Source organism: Cheilinus undulatus, linkage group 14, assembly GCF_018320785.1.
Source record: "Cheilinus undulatus linkage group 14, ASM1832078v1, whole genome shotgun sequence".
NCBI lineage: Eukaryota > Metazoa > Chordata > Actinopteri > Labriformes > Labridae > Cheilinus > Cheilinus undulatus.
This window is the reverse complement of record NC_054878.1, coordinates 22,334,407-22,350,385: the sequence shown is the minus strand read 5'-3', so window position 1 is coordinate 22,350,385 and position 15,979 is coordinate 22,334,407. Positions and strand designations below refer to the sequence as shown.

The 15,979-nt window shown below is 39.0% G+C and overlaps 1 protein-coding gene across 1 annotated transcript in view; it reads left to right on the top strand.

Moving 5' to 3' along the window:
- The window catches only part of nbas (NBAS subunit of NRZ tethering complex), a 313,145-nt gene that overhangs the window by 69,245 nt on the left and 227,921 nt on the right, over nt 1–15,979 (top strand). Inside the window, exons 22-24 of the mRNA XM_041805537.1 lie at nt 1,374–1,460; nt 3,327–3,480; nt 13,845–14,030. Of these exons, the coding sequence (XP_041661471.1) occupies nt 1,374–1,460; nt 3,327–3,480; nt 13,845–14,030 (427 nt within the window). The remainder of the gene's footprint in view (nt 1–1,373; nt 1,461–3,326; nt 3,481–13,844; nt 14,031–15,979) is intronic.

The following is a 15,979-nucleotide window of genomic DNA, read 5'->3' as shown; positions in this document are numbered from 1 at the left end:
TTACACAGCACACACTACTATCCCTCTCTTGCGTGTGCCAGAAGCTCCACTCCTCTCTCCTCTGTTTGAGTTAAGTGCTGAGTGGATTTTCAGCAGAGCCCACTGCCAACACATTAAACGGATTCACCCTAAAAGGAACAAGAATGCAACGAGTATCAGGTCATTTTCAAAATGCAACACAATGTACATTGTCCTGATCGTAACTGTAATCACTATATCAGTATTACCTCACAACCAATGTGTTAAGTTCTTAGACTGAAAAATCACTACAGATGTTCTTTGACAACCTTTTTCCCCATGATGAAGACAAGTGGTAAGGAGTATCAAAAACAGGATCAAAAATAAAAACTACTCCTTATTGCAGCCAGTCTCTCTGCAGATTAAAATCAATATCACAGCTTGGACTCAACCAAACTCATGCACACAGTCTACTCACAATCTTGGTATCATGATGGATGATCAGCTCAGATTTAAGGGTATGTGGTCTCAGTTGCTCAGTCATGTTGATATAACCATGCACAACAACAGAAAAATCTGACCCTACTTGCCAAGATAATGCTACCGAGCTCCTGGTACAGGCTCTTGTAGTATCACTACTAGTATCATTTACTTCTGCAGCTCCTTTCTGGCACGTCTCCCTGCATGCACACTCAAACCTCTGCAGTTGATCCAAGATGCAGTAATAAGACTGGGCTCTAACCAAAACAGCACAGATCACTCAGCTGTTCATCTTCCTCCACTGGCTCCTGTTTGCTGCTTGTTTCAAATTCAAAACCCTATTGCTCGCTTTTAACAGCAATCAAAGGCTTCTCATGTAGGTATACACTCACTCCCACCCTCTATGCTCTGCCAGTAAAAGGTAACTGGTCTTACCTTCACAACAGGGCTCTAAGTCACTAGGCAGACTCTTCTCATTAGCTGTACAATGAATTACCAGCTCGATTCTATCTGTAGAGTCCCATTCCACCCCAAAAAGTGAAAGACCCAACTCTGATGAACACCGTTTTCATGCTACTGATGAAGATGATGATGACTTTATTGAAGATTGTGTGGAAGCAGATTGTATAGCCCCAATGATGGTACTGATGATTGGGCAAGGCCCCTTACTCAATGCCACAAAAGAGTGGCACACTATTGATGTCCCAAACATGGAAGTATATCTCTGAAGTTGGTGATGATGAACTGTATAATCTGTGCATTGCCTGCCATCACTTCTGGCCGATCAGACTTGAAGTTGTTTGTTGGCATTTATCAACGCTGTTTACTCCCCTCTCAACCTAAATATGTACTTTGCTCTAATGTTTGTCCCCCTCTCTTATATCTTGCCCTGTCTTTGCTTCTTTCTCTCTTTCTGCCTTTTTTCTCTTATCCAGTCTGGATGACCAAGGCGAGCTGGTGTTGATCCCATGGGACGAGCAGAGACACAGAGAGATGGACTGGTGCGAAGTACAGGAGTGCAGGTAAACAGCAAACATAAACTTTCATTATCACATTGTGCACAAAGCACAATGATAAAGCAAACTTGAGAAATACTGAAATGGCCCATAATAAAAATGTCTCTATCTCCTCGATAACAAAGCCTTTTGCAGCATAGAATTGTTTTTAATTCTGGCTCCACGCAGGCCAGATGCTTGTGCTGGCATCATTATGTGAAACAAAAACATGACATCCTGTTATCTCAGTGTTAAACAGAACCATAACAAACTAATACCAAATCTTGTTGCGTTGCCAATTTATGGCATTTGCCTGCTTCTGTAGGGAGCCAGCTTCATTTACAATTTTATTTAGCAGCCTCTTTTTATTGCTCTTTGGTGTAGAGTCGTAAAATCAGTTGGTGATTGGGATACAGTTGGCCGGAGATTGCAGGCTGAAATAGTGAGACTGTGACTGTGTGATGCCAGCAATGCTTGGGATTGTATTTAGGACGTGTTTTCTCTAACATATCTCCTTTTTTCTTGTCGTGTTACATCCTGGTTTTCCCATTTATCTTCTTTTTGTGTTTTCAGTCCTCTTGATCTAACCCTGTATCCCCCCTCTTCAAAGGACAAGGGTGGGAACATTGAACTTTAATTCCCAAAATCCCATCATGATTACACAAAAATGAGCACTGGGCTTTCGATGATTTCTAGCTTGCCTGTCCTTTAGGTAGTTTCCAAGCAGTCCCCAATGTTTGCTACTGAACACAGGCATCTTAAGTCACTGATTGGGAAAAAAATTCTTTCATTTACAGTAAAAGAGCCCTATAGTATGGAATAATGATTAATGATTAACTATGTGACCCTGCATGTACATAAAAGGACATTGTATTTTGACTTTCTTACAAGATAGAAATGAAATCTGGAATGTTTGGGGAATTGTATTTATAATTTTCAGAAATTTTTATGACATTTTTAGGAGATATGTTTGTATATTTTGTTAATATCTAGTAAATGGAGGGTTTATTTACAAACATTTGGAAATTTTATATAAAATTTGGGGGGAGGGAATATATTATGGCATTTTCCTTATTTTATAATGAAAATTTTAGAGAATTTGTTTGGAAATTTTCCATGGAATTTTGGGGGGCTTTATTTGTAAATTCGTGGGAAACTGTTTGGAAATTTGCTGTGAAGTGTTGGGTAATTGGCTTTAAAATTTTAAGGAATTTGGTGTAAAACTTTTTGTTAAAGTTAGTTCCTCAGGCTTTTTCAGAATGTTGGATCTAAACATTTGGAAAATATTTTAGGATTTTTTTTTAATGGCATCAAAAAAATCTTTTGACCTCCTGAGACTTGAGCTTTTATCTGGAATGGAAATGATTAGAGATTTCCAAAACATAAAGAAATTACATTGCCTCAAACTTCCAAGACATTACCAAAACTTTCAGTGAAACGCCTTATACATTTTTAAAATCCCATAAACTACCCCAAAGTTTCCTCAAACATTTCTCAAATGTATTAGCGAAACCTTATGAAAAGAGCCTGCAGATTAAAGTAGATTATTCCCCAAACTTCCATGAAACTCCTTGAAATGTCAAAGAAATTTAAATCCAAAATTTCAATGAAATTACCCCAAATTTACTTATAAATTTTCCCCAAATTCCATGGAAAATGTCCCCCTAATTCTCTTTGGCATCCAAAAAATTTCCCTAAAATGTATGAAAAGATTATGATCATTTCATTTATGACTTTTTTTAATGACTTTTTTTATTACTTTTTTTTTTTTACATGGAAATAATTATCATTAGATTTAACCTTTACCTTTTAAAACATTACCTCATTCTCTACTTGTTCTGCTCTCCCAAAAGAGAATAAAAAGATTAAACTCTCCCTCTTTGTGTTCCTCAGAGCAGTGCTGGACCAGAACTTGTTCGACAATGACAGTTTCCTGTACGAGGAGGCTCCAGAGCTGCTAAGATTCCGCACAGCTGAGCCCTCCATCGAGCTACTGACTGATTGGTACCAAAGCAGAGCAAAAGACATTGATGCCTGCTCCAGACAGGTAGGAACACTTATGACAGCAAAGGTTCTTATACTAGCTGAAGTAAGCTAGTGAGGAACGTGTTTATTCTGAGTCATGAGGTGTTCTCACAATGCATCAGTGCATTGTGTAGTTCAACACATTTAAGGTATCAGAGAAAAGTGAAGAAGAACATACTGACAAAGAGAAAACATAGTAAAGCAGTGTCAGTAACTGATTGGAGTGTGATATGCATCAGTAGCAGGATATAAACATAATCACCCTCCTCCATTTGCCTGTGTTGATTTTTCCTAAATATTGACTGCTGCATACCAGCTCACCACAACTTCATGCAAAAATGTACTAAAGGCTGATAGGAAGAATTCTGGGTAAACGTTAGGTCATAGAAGTCCATTAGCATTCACACAAGTAGCTCAGAGAAAATTTTGGTCAATAATCAAGATTTTTTTTTGAAGTGTGAAAGAAAGTTAAAGTTCAGAGTAAAGGGAGTATTCGGGTCTGTGTCCCAAGCCTGTGCTTTCAGTGCCGGTGGTGCTAATTTTTAATACAAAAACCAATGTAGTACAGTGTTTTCAGTGCTTAGCGCTCTGTCTTTGTCTGCTCTCTCTGTGCTCTAAGTTGAAAACAATTCAACTTTTGGAACAGTGCCATGCTCTTCAAACACACTTCTCCCTCAAAATAAAGGTGGAAGAGAGGCCAATCAGATTCACCTTTTCTAGGGTCAAGTTTCCAGGACTGCAGTTACTTCCAGTATCACGGCAGGATTCCTTCCTTTTTTTTTTGCATTTTATTGGTGATATATCTTCGAAATATGGAAATGAGAAGCTCACTGAGCTCTCTATGATTTTATGGTTACAGACAGGGGAAAGAACAACTGTTGTATTTAGCAACAATAAACGCAGTTGAGAAAAGCTAAAAGTGCCAGTTGTGGATATGGGCCCCTTATTTTAGAAGGGCTAGAAAGGTAACATCTGTCAACAGATACTAGGGCATTCTTTTTGTTTGTGTTTTTTTTTAAAGTTTAATTTTGGACTTTCAGTGCACTGCCACTAACAGCGGAGAACAGTGGATAGAGACAGAAACAGGGTTGAGAGAGTTTGGAAAGGTCATGTCAAGGAGCTACAAGCTTGACTTGAACTGGGCCATTCGCATACATGGGGCACAACCTAACTTCTCTGTCATCTGCGCCCCTTAATGGGATTTTTTTTCTACTTAAAACAGTGATTTTTTTTTCTACTTAAATCAGGGATATTTTCTACTTAAATCTGTGTTTTTTTTCTACTCAAATCAGTGGCTTTTCCAATTAAATCTGTGATTTTTTTCTACTTAAATCTGTGATATTTTTGTATTCAAATGAATAAATAAATCAGTGAAACTGACCTAAAATTTTTCTTTAAGGTAAACATTTTATTCTTTGCTTAGTCTCTATTTACAAATTCTACATAGGACTACAATATGATACAATACGATATAATATGGTACCGTATGATTCAATACAATACAGTTAGATATAATAAAGTAAGATACAATATAGTCCAGTGTGGTATGATACGATTTGGTATGATATGATTGGATAGGATAGGTATGATACAATATGATACAATACGGTACAATACAAAAGCTATGATATGATACAATACAGTATGGTATGATACAGTATTATAGGTTACGGTACAATACGATATGGTATGATACGATTCGGTACGGATACATTATAATATGTTAGGTATGATACAATACGATAGGATACGATACGATATGGTAAGATAGGCAAGATATAATATGGTCAAGTACAACACAATACGGTAAGGTACGATACAATACTGTGCAATACGATATGATACAATACACTTATTTGTCCCCTTAGGGAAATTTGTCTTGGACTTCAAGTCACATATTACTTTGCTGCGCACATTAAACTTATAGATAATAGCATACATATAAGTAATAAATCAGAACAACCGCACCAATAATCCATATGTACACAGCGTTGCACATATCAATAAAAGATCCAACCACACAACCCACGTATATTGCAGGTACCTGTACTGCACAAGATTCAAATAGTTAAGAAAATATCATATCTGTATATGGGGTTGGTCTATATTCTGCTTTCTGTTTGTGTGTTTGTAGCCTGAGTAGTATTGACAGTCACATAAGCTGGCTTTGGTATTTGAAGGAGCAACAGTGAAAAATCTTCTAAAAAATCTGCATCACAGTGCTGCTTTTTTAGTAAACTTAAGGCCTGATAGTTGCAAGTAAATCACAAGAAAAACAGTTTCTCTCTTGGGTTCTTTCCCCTACAGTAAGCCAGTGTGAAGCCCTGTTAAACTATTCAGTACACAACTGCAATGAACCAAGGAGTGACAGCATTTATTTTGCAAGTATGTCTAAAAGGGTTTTTGCTTCTTTATTTATCCAAACACATTGTAACTTCTGAAGTTGTCATTTGGACTGTAAAAGGTACTACACATAGGAGGGGACACCTTGACTGGAAGTTGTTTGATGCTGTCCACGTGCTACTCTGAACGTCACGCCTGTATCTCTGCTAAGGTTTATTTTTCAGGATCTTTCCACTTTATTTAAACTTGAAGCCAAACAGCAACAGGAAGGATTTAACAGACATATGGCAGTTGTGCAAGATCACTTCTGCTGCTCTCTCATTTCTGATGATTGGGGCAGGAAAATGTCATGGGCCGGGATACAGACTGCAGAGGTGACGTTGCCAACCTCCATCAGTAAAGGTCACTTTGATCCTATCGGGGATGCTCATTATCATATTTGCCATATGGACTTGTAATGAAGAGTAACCAAAGCTTCTGTCATCTTGCGTTCGGTTGCTGTAACTGAAAAATCGGACTTGATAGGACTTGTTTAGCAGAGTAATGGAATGTAACCGCCGGAGCTGCCCACTCTCTACACCCACGCCATCCTAAAACCGCCGCTCCTCGGCTCCCCTTTCTCTGCCTCCTTCACAGTGATAGATCAAGGTTGTCACAGCGCTCCCTTTGTCTTTGTGAAAGGACTAACTAGGGTGCAGTCATATCTTTCCCCTTCATTTCTCCGCTTTATCCCTTTCACTGTTTGTAAGGGGGATGGAGGGGAAGAGATTTGGGGGTCCATTTCTCTTTTTTTTTTTGAAGACGGCGTGCCTTTCATCATCCACTCCACAGAGAGAAAGCTGAAAGACTTAGCATGTGTGTAAAATGAGTCTTTGTTAATCTCCAGGAATCACACCAGCTCTCTTTCATTCTCTCCCTCGTTACTTTTTAATTTGACTTCATCTGCTTTTGCTCTCTGACATGTTACTCCAGGAGTCTCATGGGACCATCCCTAACTCTTACATCTCTTCTTTCTTCACACATTTTCCCCAAGAAAAACACTGGAAAAGCTTTACCGGCATTCGCAAAGCTTTTTCTCTCCTCCTTCCTGCCCTCTTAACTTTTTTTCGTCTCATTTGTTCTCTGTTCTCTCTCGTTTGCACCCTCCCTCCAATCCCATCCCTCATCTGGCCATGTTTATGCTTGGGAGAGCGTTTTAATGGAGCAAAAATGGGGTTTGATTAAAAGGAAGCCACATCAGAGGAAGCGGGAGTGTTTTAAACTGGTCACAGAGCCGCAGGAAGCCAGGCAGAGAATGTGAAGATTGACAAGATGACCCACAGAGGGAGACACGTTTTGCAAAAACAGAGAATTAGAAATCAAAAAAAAAGAAAAAGGGAGATAAAGGCCAGAGCAATGCAACATCACTTGTTAGGTTAGAGTGGATTACAAAGAGACAAAGGGGAGGACAGGGCTGAAAAATATTGAGGTAAAATGGGAAAGCTATCTCATGGAAAGAGCTGTCTGTGGGAAAGAAAATCATTGGTTAGAAGGGTTGAAAGGGTAGAAATAAAGGATATTAAAAACAAGTGTTGTTTGGAACACTGTTGGCAGCGAGAGAGCACAAAATGAGAGGGTGGCTTTGAAACGCAGACAGAACCGGCAGACAGGCGTGCAGAGGAGGCAAAGGGCCAGACATGGGAGTTCAAATGGAGGCCAAGCGGTTTTGACGGTTACAGTATTCTTGCAAAGAGGTGGGAAGGGGATGAGAAAATTAAGTAGAGTTGAAGAGAAAATGTGGGAACAATGTATGAAATAAAAAGCGACTAAGAAAGCAGAACAAAGGAGGTTCAAATTGAGTTGGAAAATTAAACTGAGGAGTAGCTGAAAAAAGCGTTATGGGGATTTGAAAGGGGAGCCAGTGCGGAGAGAAAGAGAGAGAGAGGATACAAGTTGTGTTACGGCGTGGAGTACGACGAGGGGAGGGCATTGAGACGAGGCCGTAATTAAAAAGTGTGAGATTTTAACATCTGAATTGTGCGTGGTTAGCCAGGGAATGCATCTCCAGAGAGCAGGGGAGGGAGAGGAGGAGTGAATGAGGAGGATCTTCACTCACAGTTAGATCAATAGACTTCTCTCTCTTGTTGTATCTAATTGCTTGGGCTCTGACTCAAGGCTGATTTGGGTTTTTTTCCTCTCCCGTTCCCCGTATGTGCGCCGTTTATAAATGAAGGAATGTAATTATTTATTCAACAAGAAATGGGTTTAGATAAGCTGAAGATGACAAGGTTACAGACCCGGTGCGTGTCTGTGCTTTTGTGTAAGAAGGAGTGATGCTGTGCTAACCGCTGTGCCAGAGGGTTCTCCTTTTCTGAAAGGTGGAGAGAAAGCAATCATCACTACAGGGCCCAGCGGCTCCTGCTATCGATTGGCCAGCATCCACAGGTGGCTGAGCATTGATTGGCCTGGCGTGCTGCCAGCGTATAGGTGGTCGGTTATTGATTGGTTGCTCTTCTGGATGGAGTTTTATTGATCAGAGAAGCAGGAAGCCTGAATTGTCCCTGTTTTATTGTCTAAAGACTAATGATTGGATATTAGCGATGGGCGACAGGCATTATTTGGTTTCGGATTAGTTGGGATATTGTTGTTTTTGTTCACGTCCCAGTTCAGTGACCTCGGTAACAGTTCTTCAATGACTTGGCCCCCCGCTAGATAAAGCCTCTTTATTCACCTGCTGCACAAGTTGATACTGACTGGTTTAACTGGATTGCAGATGAGATGGAGCGATAAAAGGAAGAAGATACAATACTCAAGGACATGAATGTGGAGGTACTTCAACAAATGTCATATGATAATGATCATACATGACAGGGCTCTTAAATGTTGCTTTTCTCCAGTGCTTCTGCTCTGGATAGGAACATACCGTGTCTTTGTTATTTCTCTGAACCTCTGGCCTTTCATGGTGTTATTTTTAACACTTCCAAAACTTGACTGGATATTAAAGCTGACACCGTTATCTTAATTGAGATGAACCAAAAACTCACATTATTTATACAAGTCAACACAGATTACAGACTTATCACACAAGACTACACATAAAAATAGTGAATTTGATTGGAAAAAAAAGCATGTGAGATTTGTTTTTAGGTTTGTTTTTATCTATGTGAAAAATTTCCGCTGTGATTGTTTAATAAGACCACCCACATGCATCACGTGCTTTAAAGGGAAAAAAACGTGGTCTATTCTGCCTGCCAGGTTTCTGAAGGCAGCCCAGCTAACAGTCCACTCCACATGCTTAAAATTTGGTTACAATTTGGAAAACATTTTGGCTTGCAAAGCCCTTGAGTATTGGCACCTATCTTGTCTAACTATCCTTTTACTCCAGCTGTAATAAACATGGCAATTTGTGCCTGGTATTGGAAAGGAAAACGGTTTGTGAATGAACAGCTGTATGTGCATGGAGTATTTGCATCCTTTGACCAGCTAGAAACACTTATAAACTACTTCTTACACATTTAAAACTGAGGGATTTTGTATTAAAAAAAGGTCGATTTACCATCCGTCCCTACATACATACATACATACATTCATATTCATACATAAAAGTGCATCTAAAAATGGAATATCATGTAAAAGGTGTTTTTTTTCCTGATTTAATTCAGAAAGTTAAATTTACATATATTCTAGATTCATCTTGTACAACGTGAAATATTTCAAGACTTTTTTGTTTTAATCTTGATGATTGTGCCTTACAGCTCAGAACAATCAAAAATTCACTATCTCAAAATATTACAATATTGTGAAAAAGTTCAATTTGCAAAGGGTTTTATGAGCCTTCATTTTCTCACTTTGGTTCAGTACACACAGTCACAATCATGGGGAAGATTGCTGACGGGAAAAATGTCCAGAAGACAATCACTGACACCCTTCACAAGGAGGGTAAGCTGCAGAAGGTCATTGCTTGAAGGGCAGGCTGTTCTCAGAGGCTGTATCAAAGCAGATTTATAGAAAATTGACTGGAAGAGAAAATTGTGATAAGAAAAGGTGCACAAGCAACAGCAATGAGCTCAGCCTTCAAGAGCCTGTCAAACAAAGAAGATTCAAGAACTTAGAGGAGCTTCACAAGGAGTGACCTGAGGCTGGAATCAGTGGATCAAGAGCCATTACAAGACAGGTCCAGTAAATGGACAACAAATGTCATGTTTCTGGTGTCAATCCACTCCTGAACCACAGACAGTGTTATAAGCGTCTCTCCTGGGCGAGGGAAAAAAAGAACTAATGCTCATTGGTCCCAAGAGTCTGGAGGAAGATCTGAGAGGCAAAGAATCCAAGGTGCTGACAATCAGTGATGGTTTGGGGCGCCATGTCATCTGATGGTGTTGACCCACTGTGCTTTATCAAGTCTAGAGCCAACGCTGTCAGCCGTCTACCAGGAGATTTCATAGCACTTCATGTTTCCATCTGCTGAGAAGATTTATGGAGATACTAATTTCCTTCCGCAGCAGGACTTGCTCACAGTGAAGCCAAAACTACCAGAAACTGCTTTGTTGACTGTGGTATTACTGTGTTTGATTGGCCACCCAGCTGGTCTGACCTGTACCCCATAGAAACTGTCTGAGCAAATTTCAAGAAGAAGATGAGAGACACCATCTACTACCATCTGCCCAAATTTAGACTAGCCTTGTGATAAAAGTAAAGCCGCCCCAGCCACTTCAACTCGTGTTTCTGCTCTGCCCTTGTTTGGATGCTTTCTGGCAATTGCAGTCTCTCAAATCCCCAAGTGTAGGCTACAACATTGGTTCCCAACCTTGAGTCCAGGCACCCCTAGGGGTTGTCAAAAATCTCATGGGAGGTGCAAGGCTCTGACTGCTCTAAGGTTAGTATGATTAGATTTGCTTATATAGAAAAAAATATGATGACACTCAGAGAAAAGTTTATACAATAGTTTTTGGTAAGAAAGGCATGCTTAGGTCTATTTTGTAAGGCTTTAATGAATGAATTTAAGCTAAATTTGTGTAAATTATGGCAGCAATGTGCCATCTTATCTTAGATATGCGTAGGTAGGGCCTTCAACATACTTTTTGAACCAGATCTTCTGACTGTCATTTTTAGAGTAGAACCAAAGCACGCTATCTGGTCCATAGATTTTTATAATTTTGTTGGCTTCACATGATGGCTATCTGCCACTTGAAAAATCCAAAGCTTACTTCACATGCCAGGTGGCTGGAGCATATCATGCTATAAAAGATAAAATGCACCATGAAAGGGAAAGAGGCCGAGTTTCGCAGAAAGTGGATTCTAGTCATCTTATTTTACCACAGTCACTGGGATAAATTTTGAGTGACTCATAGCTCTTATATAACTCTGTAATTCAATAGCTGCTGCTGTACAGCCTTGACTATGAATCGACTAATTAATTAGTGTGTTTATGGGTTCTGTTTTGTGTATTCTGTCAGTTATTTATAGTTCATTTTTGTCTCATGGGTTTGTTGTTTTTCCTGATGGTGGTGCAAGGCCATTGTAGCTCTCTCCCCCAGTTTGCCTTGTAACTTTGTGTACTTTGTTTTTCGTATCAATTGCTGCAGATTTTTAGTAAGATACAATTTGTGGACAGCATGTAGGTTTACCATTTTATGGTTTTCCATAACTTGGTTGAATCTAACATGATTACCAGAGAATGAAGCATATTGACTCGTGAGGTAACTTTTCCTCAATGCCACTCTCAGGGTGGTATCTGTGGCTCAGAGTGAAATATAAAGAACCTTTGGATGAATTGCCATGAAAGTTACTGCCAATTTTCAATAACCACACTGGATTTATGCAGTGGAATTATTGATCCTGTGACCTCAGCTTTACTGCCAGTAGCAAGAAAAAAACTTTCAGTCATTCACTAAATCATGTCAACATCTATGCAGTAAGACTTACAGTGATTTCACCTCTCTACTTCCTCCCCAAGGTTGACTTTTTGTAAAATAGTTGTAAGGCTGTTGAATGGATTGCAATTTATTTTGAAACAGATGCATGCAGTAACCAGAGCATGAACCCTAATGAATTCGCTTATGACTGGGCATTAAACCAGTAGTAGGTTAAGGTCGTCATATATCTTGTGTAATACCTTTAAATGAACAGAATGGAACATCTATATTCCCCAGAGGTTTAATCCGTCTGATTTGATCCCCTGGGCCTCTTTTTCCCTCCTCAGTGTCAACAACCTATGATGGAGGTTTAAGCATTATGTTTTACCAACTTGTGTTTTATGTATAAACATTTGTGAACTTCTCAGGGATGATTTAACTGCATTTATCCCAAATTCTGGGTTTTCATACTTGGAAAGTTGACCCACCAGATTTGAATCATCCTCAAGGATGTGAGTGGTGTTCAGCTTAACATATTAGCAATACATGTCGATGTAAATGTGTTAGAATTAGTATAGTCGCTCAATTTCATTTGTTGTCCTAAGGCAGGTATTTAAAAAACATAAATCAGATACAATATTACAGATACCAGAAAACCTCAGTTTTCCAAAAAGATTAACACGTTTTGTTGCTGCTCCTTTAAATACTCTCTTTACTTGATGCTGTAGTAAATTTAACCTGATGAAACCCACAACTCACTGGTAATTACTGTACAGATGCAGCTATGAATGCAGGTGTTGTAACCATTAAATTGAAACAGTTTATTCAGTATCAGTCAAAGATATATTATGTAGAATTTCTGCACTGAAATAGCCACAGTAATTTCAAAAAGACCATTCATATTTTATATCTATATTGTTTAAATGAGGTCTTAGGGTATCAGCAGTCCCAGAATGTGCATGTGCACTGGAAGCAACACGAGAGCACATGATCGCTTCCAGTGCAACCAGGAAGTGCCTTTTTGAGTGCATTTCTCCTTAACTATGGGGAATTTATAAATAAACACAAAACACTGGTTTTCTGTTTAGTAAATACACCTCATGAGGTGACGTTTCTATTGAACAGAGTCTTCAATTCAGAGGAGGGCTGGCCAGAGCTGGTCTATACTTCTCATATTGATAGAAATATTGCAATGTCACTTCCTGCCCTCTACGGTAAAAACATGCTCCGTGTCTGAGTGGCAGTAGAGAGGGAAACTGCACTAGCAAAGCAACCAAATGCTATTGCGTTGCGTTTTGAGCATCAAATAATTAAAAATCCATAATTTCCCACATAGTTTTTCATCCAAAATTGACAGAAGAGAGTAAAAGAAGAGCTCTGTGTCTTTGGGCTGAAACCAGAAAAGATTATAGTGCCCAAATAACTGTGATTTTCTAATGACTTTAAGCTAGTGATTGCTCTGTAACAACTGAAGCTGTCATCCGCCTACCTTTAAACAGATTTTTAACATATCTACCAGCATATTAATAATGTTTTAAAATATGAGAATCAACTCATTTAACAAGGTTAAAATACATTCACAAGGTATGTGATGTCTGTTTATGGTGACTTAAAAGTCATAATGGGATGGTTAGTCCAGTGTGACTGAGACAGTCTGAGCAGACACTCATATTCACCTAAAACTTTGTTTTATGATTTTAAAGATGCCGATCATTATTCTAAAATGTCATATTTGTATTCATAACGCACTTTGTTGTTGTATTTTATGCTTTTAAATCAATAATGACCTAACCATTCCCATTTACCTCTATGCGTTTTGATTGAATGTTTTTACCCAGAAAGGGGCGGGGCCGTCATCGTTTGGGCAAAGTATCTGGATGGGTTGAAGCTATCAATTGTTATTGTTTTGGGAGGGAGCCCCTTGGTGGTGAATTTTACACATTGTGCATTTCAAACTTTGATTTATGCTCTGTATATTTTCCTTCTTTTTATCCTCTTCTGAACTAGTTTAAATGCTGTTGATTATTCTACATGTTTACCATGCTTTTAAGATATCCATTGTAGCCTCAGAGGACCTGTTGTTGAAACCAGAGATTTGGCTGATAGTATTAAACATTTCACATTGACTGATGAGACTTAATAACTTTAACTATTGTTTTATTCTCTCGTACTTTTCCCATCTCTTATTGTAATTCTATGCGTCTCTCAGGTGGACTGTGCGCTGTCTCTGGTGCGGCTGGGAAAGGAGCGGGAGATCCCGGGTCTCGAGTTCTTGTGTGATGACTTGGTCACCATGGAAACGCTGGTGTATGAGACCTCATGTGAATTGAGTGTGACACTGAAAGATTTGCAGCAACAAAGTGACATCGACAAGCTCCACCTGCTCATGAAAAATGTAAGCAGCCAGTAAGCACAGTGCATAATTTCCCCCTTCACATTTCAGATTTTCACTCATGATAACATGTTTTAGAATGTTTAATGCTTTAGAATTGGTATTAGGTTAAATTATGATGATGGATGTGTTTTTCTCAAAATGGGACCAATGGCACCAAAATGATCCACATATGACAGATTGTCCTGTTAGGTGTAAAAAAAGAAACCTTTCCTCCCTGCTCTGTCAGAACTAAAACTGAAAATAGTTTTGGATAGTTAAATGGCTTAAAAGACATTTTTTAAACTAATTCCAGTGCTCAAACCAAGCAACATTTAGAAATGAATACATTTACAGTATGCTGCTTTTACAATGCATCCTCCGCTAAGAAAACATTGCTTACTCTACTTTCCATTACATTAAGTTTGTATTTCCCTGCACTTTTTGTTGTTAAAAGTATGTAGAGTGCTGCATTTACATTTAAATTGAGAACCCCACATTGTGTTTAGTTTTGTCCCTGACAGTAGCTCATACAGCACAGTCTTTGCTAATTACAACATGAAAATCAACAAAGCAAACAAAATAAATGCAGTTTGAACCTCTTTAATAACAGTCCCACAGAAATTCACTTGAATTCCTGAAATAGTTGACTCTTGACAGTAAATACTTCCATCCAACAGCAGGGACAGAGTTATGAAAGCTAGTCGATTTCAGGTACCACACTTACAAGTCCCCTTTGAGAACATAATATGAGCTGTCCTCTAAATTGTAGCTAATAACTGCCAGCTTCAGCCTGTGAGGACTGCTGCCAGGAGTATCCGCCATGGAGGCAGGCAGCCAGCAAATGTTGTTGACTGCTCTAACACATGCTGTTTGACTGGTACTCCCTTTGGGCGCTATGTGGGTGTGTATATGCATGTGTCTGAGAATGTTAACCAAACTTGCCTAGATTAAATCTCTCCCTGCGTCTGATGTCTTTCTTTATCAGAGACACCATACAGCAAATAAAATGTTTGTGTGGGTGTGCATCTTTGCATCTGAATGTGCTTTAAATCCCATTTTTCTCATGGATGCTCTCCCCCTATCTCTATATCCTGAGTCAGAGCTGCCGCAAGGTGTGTGTGAGGCCCTGTCTGAACTCGAAAAGCATCAGCACAAATCACAGCGCAGCCCACATACTGGAGCTATTGTAGTTCAGGTTAAGGTCTAATTGCATGGCGGGGTTTTGTGTAAATGCAGTTGAAATTACTTTAAGCTGTTCTAAAAGCATTCAACCGAGAAAAACAATCTGCACATAAGAACAAGGAAATGCTCCTACAAGTTGTGCGTCTAGGCTGGATTATTTTCCAACTTGCAAACAAAAAGTGAATCCTTTTGTTTTTTTCAAACCAAACATCTTGTCACATAACACGACGTTCTTTATTTCATGACCACTGGGTTATGAATATCTGGGCTATTTTGACTCTCAGTTTTTAGCTGAAATTATTGAAGGCTTAAAAAATATATATATATATATACTGTGGCTCCACCATGCTAACCTTCTAAAACCTTTGTTGTCCATCACTAAAAACAGCTGTAGGTCTTTGGCAATATATTCACAGACACACCTTGTGATCTGTTGAGCCCTTGCGCTGTTGTGGGGATTGTGAACTCTTCCTTTAGAGTCTTTTGACCTGGCTGGACTCTGCTCCTCACATCTTTACAAATCTTTTCAGGGTGATTTGCCAAGTGGCTCCTTATGTCACTTAATTTCATCAAGTGTGTAACCGCAGTCTGGTATTTTCCCCCCTTCTGATTCCTGATTTTTTTGCATATTTATCAAACTTAAATGCTTCGGATCATCAAACCAATTTTGATAACTTAAAACGACAACCCAAGTAAATACATAATGCAGTTTCCAAATGATAATTTTATTTTATTAAGGGGAAAAAATCTAATCTACGTGGCCCTATGTAAAAAAGGGCTTAGCTTAA